The 6,991-nt window shown below is 36.6% G+C and overlaps 1 protein-coding gene across 1 annotated transcript; it reads left to right on the forward strand.

Moving 5' to 3' along the window:
- Positions 1 to 6,223, forward strand: LOC101309750. Its single transcript, XM_004303297.1, has 11 exons — positions 1 to 355; positions 509 to 768; positions 1,178 to 1,331; positions 2,596 to 2,705; positions 2,789 to 2,876; positions 2,980 to 3,315; positions 3,452 to 3,526; positions 3,754 to 4,313; positions 5,067 to 5,175; positions 5,267 to 5,446; positions 5,884 to 6,223. Exons 1-11 carry the CDS (start codon positions 188 to 190, stop codon positions 6,058 to 6,060), a joined length of 2,217 nt encoding a protein of 738 aa, XP_004303345.1. The 5' UTR covers positions 1 to 187; the 3' UTR covers positions 6,061 to 6,223.
- The last annotated feature ends 768 nt before the right edge of the window (positions 6,224 to 6,991 follow it).

Here is a 6,991-nt window from a genome sequence, read left to right on the forward strand (position 1 = left end):
ACTCAAATAAGTTTTCATGTATGTATTCACTTCCATACTGTACATTAAAATATTGCTAGATTTAATGACCCTGAATTGGGATTATCTGCAGAAGTACTTGTGTATGAGCTGGGTTTTAGGATTATTTGCTGCATGACTTGCGAAATCTCCTGTTACCATTCAAAAGTCTAAAATATCGATTAACACAATGTCTGGAAAAGCATCAAGTTCACAGCCTAGTAGTGGTTTGAGTGGGTCTGGTGCTCTATCACATGTTTATATTCCATATCTTCCTCTACGATGCAATGTACCTGGATCTAGGGGATTATTTTATGATGATGGAAATAAGTTGCTGCTATCCCCAACATCAGATCAGGTACGATTGTGGTTGAATTTCATGAACTCTTGTGTTTTCAAGAAAATATTTATATTTTCATAAAATACATAAAAGTTTGTAATTCCATTCCAATATATCCTAATGTCTTTTTATGTTATTTTTCCAGCCATCTTATTTTTTCTTTTCTTATAGGTCTTCTGTTGGAAAACTGTTCCTTTTGATCCTATGGTTGCTCCTACCTCTGATTCACTTACTGAAGGGCCCATCGTATCTATTCGATATTCCTTAGACTTGAAGTTTATAGCTGTCCAAAGATCTGATCAAGAGATACAATTTTGGGATAGAGGAAGTGGAGAAACATTTAGTCAGAGGTGCAAGTCTGAGTCAGAGAGTATACTGGGGTTCTTTTGGACAGACTGTCCATTGTGTGATATTGTTTTTGTTAAGACCAGGTAATGAGATGCTTTGGAACATGTTTCATCACTTCTTGTAAATATTATGAATTACATTACTTATAATCTGTATTCATAACTGTGTTTAGTATCTATTTCATGTTTGAGCAAAACTATGACTTCTCTTTTTTCTGGGAAGCATTTGGGAGGGGTCTCAAACACCCTGCATGTGTAGGAGAACATTTATTCTCTGTGACACCATGCCATTGACTTTTAGGCCGAAGGTGGGGTTGGGGTTGGGTTTGGCTGTTACCTCAAGCTTGGGATTAGATAGACAGGATATCGAGCGTGTTATGAAAACTCTTGTAGTGCAATCATCTTTATGATAACTTTAAATTCTTCACCTTTTCATTTGTATATTTGCTTATGCCAAATAATCTCACTTTACTAATATGGAGTTCAATCTTAGTGGGCTGGACTTATTTACTTACAATTCGGATTCAAAGTCACTTCAATTGGTCGAGACAAGAAAATTGAATGTCAGTTGGTATGTTTATACACATGAAAGTCGCTTGGTTCTTCTTGCTTCTGGAATGCAGTGCAAAACCTTTACTGGTTTTCAGGTATGTGTACGCTTTTCACATGGTTAATCTGTTTCAATACTTCAAGTTGCTCTCTTCCTTGGTGTTTTAAAAAAATGTGGAACTAATTCTTATTTAGCTCCTGGGAAATTGATTTCAATTGGGTTTGCATAGCCATCTTATGTTCTCGAAAGCATATGTTGAAGAACAGTAGAAGATCTTCCTTTTTAGTTTTCCCCTTTCTTTTCACTTGTTGGATTTTAGATAGCTTCAAACCTATTTTTTTGTTTAAACATACACCAGGTGATATCAAATCTCACATGCTTTGTACTTTCTTTAAAGCTTTAAATAATTAAATCTAATTTGATGTCTCAATGAATGACCAAATCAATGAATAGTTGCTTTATAAATCTTCATTGGAGGAAAAAGACAATACACATTACTAGTATTCCTCAGAAGCAGGAATAATAATCAAATGTGAATACATAGTTTGAGGAATGGTGTCTCATATCGTTTTCCCGCCTTCTGACTTGCATCTACATGGCACTTTTTTAGTACTCCTTAATCTGTAATAATTACTTAATTCAAGTCTATTGCTCTAGCTGTCTTCTTTAATTTTCTCTGTGGACTTCTTGTCCGCTTCATTCCATTGTGCTTTCTGTTTCTTCGATAAAAAGCTGTTTATTCTCAAAAGGAAATAAAACAATCTAAAAAACACCAAGTGATCAAGGATATGCGTTTTCAATTCCTTTTTAGTTGGGAATAATTATAATTTGTGTGCAAGCAATTATTCGTCATTATGAATTTTTCAGCTTCCACACATCATACAGGTGAGGAAAATGTTGCATATAGGTTTCATTTTGGCTTATAGCCAGTTTGCTACCTAGATTTTATTTCTGCCAATTTGCTACCCTAAGTATTATTTCTACCAGTTTGCTACCCTATGATTTCAAATCAGTCAAAGTACTACCCTTTCGTCATATAAGTTGTCAGTTCCTCCTTCAGACAATAATTAATTTTGAAACTCTAGGGTAGCAAATGGCTAATTTTAAAAATTTAGAGAAGCAAATTGGTTATTTTTGAAAGCCCGGCAAATTTGACGTAAGGGTAGCAGATTGTCTAAAATAAAACCTAGGGTAGCAATTGGCAATTATGCCTTTCATTTTCTAAAACAATTTTTTTTTCTTAACGTGTATTCTCTGGTGTTTACTATGTAATTGTTTTGTTGAACTATTGGATTTGCTTGTAATGACATGCCGTGCACTTTATTAACGTAGTCTGACACATTTACTACTTCTTGTTTTAGCTTTCGTCTGCAGGGATTATTCGTTTGCCAAAGTTTGAGATGGCAATGGCTAAATCCGAGGCTAACAATAAGCCAGTCCTAGCTGCTGAAGATATTTTCATCGTCACTGTGTATGCTTTTATCGGATTGTTTCTCTTGCTATATTTTATTTTGCAAATTACAATCAAAATTTAGTCTGGCTTTTCTTTTTCAGCTATGGTAGAATATATTGCCTGCAAGTTGATAGGATTGCAATGCTCCTCCATTGTTATAGGTTTTACCGCGATGTGGTGGTACAACAGGTAACTTCGTTTTCATTCTGTCTTTAGATATCTTTTGGTCCACTGGTTTGAAATTTTAACCAATTGGTATACTTCTTCTGCACAATTATGTCCTACTTTGCAGGGTTCTTTGCGTATTTATTCAACCAGGGTTGCTGTGAGTGTGGTTGATAATGTACTACTTGTACATCAAGTTGATGCGAAGGTTGTTATACTGTATGATATATATGCTGAATCTCGAGCACCCATATCTGCACCACTTCCTCTACTGTTTCGGGGTTTCCCAAGGTCCAATTCTTCTTCGCTGCGATCAAATAGGGAAGATAATGAAAGTTCAGAAGTGAATGTTATTAGTGATCATGAAGCAATCATCTATGGAGATGACTGGACATTTCTCATTCCTGACCTCATATTTTCTGTTACTAATAAAATCTTGTGGAAGATCCATTTGGATCTTGAGGCAAGTTTCCTTTCATTCTCTGCTGCATCATTCAGTAGCAAAATGTTCTTTGTGTGTTACATGTCCATAAGAAAGAAAAGAAACAAAAAGTTGTCTTTCTGCATTAATCTCTCTGTCTCTTTGCATATGCTTGCAGGCAATTTCTGCCAGTAGCTCAGAAGTACCATCAGTTCTAGAGTTCTTGCAGCGGCGAAAGTTGGAGGCCAATAAGGTAGAACTCTTTATTTGTTTCAGTATGATTATTACTTGATTTGTTTAGCATTTATCTTTTTGCAGGCTCGTTCATGATTACAAGACCACCCTTTTTAACTAATACTGTTACTGATGTCCTTTTGATTTGAATTATTAGTGGAATAGTATCATTTTCTTGTGGTATCCTCTGGCCTTCTCTAATATGCTTAATTACTTATGGTGATCCTTTATCCACTTCCTTTTCAGGCTAAGCAGTTGTGCTTGTCAATAGCACGGACTGTTATTCTAGAACGGAGACCTGTGGCCACAGTTGCTAGGGCAATAGATGTTTTGGTTACCTCTTATTCTCACTGTAGTAAGACAGGAAATTACTTCAAGGGAACCAAAGCTGGAAAAACATTACCTTCTGGAGTGCCCATCACAACTGGTCCTAATTTAAGTGCTGATGCATCTGCCAGTAGAGTAGATGCAATGGGAAAAAACATCAAGTATGAATCTTGTGCTGGAGTGGACAGTGAATCGCCTAATAGATTTTTAACCTTTTCAAATTCGGACTCTGAGGAGGATGGTAGCTTTCAATTCTTTGATAGTAAAATAGACAGAGGGAAGTTGACCGTTGCTGAAACTTCTGTATCTGAAGTTCGGTCTTCACTGAATGTTAATCTTTCTGAGCAGCAAGAGTCTCAACTTACATCTCCAGCAATTTCACCTGACGAAATGTACAGTTTTGTGTTTTCTCCTGTAGAGGAAGAGATGGTTGGAGAACCTTCTTACTTGGTTGCTATCATTGTTGAGTTTCTTCGCAGGTAATGCTGTATTTTTATGAATGGTTAATCGATTATGGGCCTGGGTATGCATTTTTTGTTGGTCCAAACAGTTCTAATGAGTTCAGGGGCAAGGCTTTGTTTTTGAAAAGGTGATTGATTTAAATTGAGTAAAGAACTTGGAGTAAATTGAAGGCCTAGGCTGCCTAAATATTCTTACCAAGGCAGGTTAATTCGGTATCACAGTAAAATGGTGTCGGAAGGTGCACCTCCTATTCATATTTATACAGTGATATGAAGTTTATAGTGGATAGTGGAGGACCCAAGAACAATCATCTTCTAATCTTTGACATTTAATGCTGGTTTTAGTTGTTTGTTGAGGGCAAATATAATTAGTGAATTGATTTTGACTTTTCTTTAAAGAAAAGGTCATGGCGCAATTATTTTAGCAGACAAATAGGGAATATTGAGTTTGAAACCATAGTTTCTCCCTCTGGTTAATCTGAGTAACATTGACATGCTAATATAAAGAAATGACTTGTGAACCATGTTGATGTCAAGGGTTAACAGTTGCTGACTTTGTTCCAATGGGGGACAAGACCTTTTTTTTAATTTATTTTATTTTATTTTTAATTTCCCTTTTCAATCATATAAGGGGAGGGGAGGGAGTAGGGGGGGGGGGGGAAGTGAATAAGACCTGGTTTGTGACGTCCAAGAAAGTCAAGTCTTTTATATCTGAAAAGAATGGGGAATGGTCACTGTTCTTTCCTTAATTTATTTCTTTTGCTGTTGCAGTGCTAATTTGGAAAAGGTTGAAGTACGTTCTAATATCTATGTCCTCACCATCCAATTGCTAGCGCGCAGTGAGCGATATGCAGAACTTGGGCTGTTTGTCTTAAACAAGGTGTCCGTATATGTTCCTTTTATAATAAACTTGGAATATTGTGCTGTTTTTGCATGATCTGGTGTTGATGGTGAAAAATCTCTCATAGCAGATTCTTGAACCTTCTAAAGAAGTAGCAATGCAACTACTAGAGTCTGGCCGTCAGAATTCCCGGACAAGGAAGTTGGGTTTGGATATGCTGAGGCAGCTCTCTTTACATGAGGACTACGTACTGATGCTAGTGCAAGAAGGATATTACCTTGAAGCGTTACGCTATGCACGGAAGTACAAGGTAACTCCCACATCGAGATTTTAGGAAAAACAAAGGATTTATACATTTATTAACATACTTTTCAACTTGTTTCTTTTTTGCTTTTATTTTTTTGTAGATATTTGCGTCTTCTTTTTATTTTACCTGGATCTTGCTATGTTACTCTTCCAACCCAGCCCTGACTTCTTTGCAATTCTGACTGCTAAACTTATCAAGTTGCTTTTAGTGATTGATGCAACATAATGTTACTTCTTTGTAGTAGTAAAAGCTGCCTTTCTCATCATCGTTGCATCTTTTTCCATGCTGTATACCTGTTTCGTCTTTCTTCTCTTTTATCAATTAGCGCCCCCCCCCCCAAAAAAAAATCAGTTTCCTCACTGTTTTTGCCGGAAAGAATAGTTCTTCGTTGTCACTCAAGTTTTCAGAATGCTTGACTCTCTCTATCTTTAAATATTCAGGTCAATACCGTCAGAGCTTCACTGTTTCTTGAGGCAGCATTTACCTCCAACGATTCACAAAATTTAGCTGCAGTCCTTAGGTTTTTCACAGACTTCATTCCTGGCTTCAGAGACACATCGGATCATATTACTTACTACCGCATTCTGACTGAGATGAACTCATCCATTGCTGCTTGAAGTTTCTCATAACAAGATGGTTAGGACAGTAAAATTGTATCAGGTAAAAGTTACTAAATAAGGTGTCCGAAATTAAACGACAATTGTGAAAAGGAATTTGCTTCTTTTTTTGCTCTTCTTTCCATAACACAATAAAAGGGAATACAGGAGCATGCTTTTGATTGCTTACTGTTATGTTTTGCTCAACCTGTTTAAGATCATGCAACATGTTGGATGGCCTTAAATATTTCTACTTTTGAGTCATTAAGGTAGGCTTTGCCAAGACACTGCTTGGTAAGACACATGTTTGGTTGTAACATTTGTAGTTACAAAGAGTTGCTTTCTTCCTTATGCTTGCTTACAAGAAAACCACAACGTAACACGTGTCCACTTTCAGTAAGCATAAGGAGCAAAGCACTAACAGTGCACAATACACCAGTGAGGGCGTTACAGTAGGAGTCATTGTCAAATTGTTTTGATTGGTAATTATTTCATCTTAACTAACATTTGTGCTTTTCTATACATGGTTTATAGCAAAAGATTGGAGTTTATATATTTTCGATTCATGACAGGAACAGTTTGCCCATCTCCCACAGCAGATGAGAATAGACTACAACTGTTCCAACTTTCTTTTCAGAGTCTAGGACATCTCTTGAAAACAAGTGTTATCTGAAACCCAGAAGTGCTACACTAGGCAACTAATTATTAGGGCAACCACTGTTTCTGTTTCTATAAATAGTTATAACAATGTGTACTAGATTTGATTCAAAATTGGATCTTTTGGCCTGTTTTATGCATTTGGGTAGCAAACCTCTCCATCAAGGGCCCAGGGGGTGTCCTACTACTCCAGTTCATAACATTGGAGAGAAAAAGTCAAGCAGGTTTATGTGTGGAGGAAGTGGTGCCAAAGAAGATAAAAACACAGAGACCTATGAATAGGAAAGTGCACATA

Source organism: Fragaria vesca, linkage group LG6 (genome assembly GCF_000184155.1).
Source record: "Fragaria vesca subsp. vesca linkage group LG6, FraVesHawaii_1.0, whole genome shotgun sequence".
NCBI classification, from domain to species: domain Eukaryota; kingdom Viridiplantae; phylum Streptophyta; class Magnoliopsida; order Rosales; family Rosaceae; genus Fragaria; species Fragaria vesca.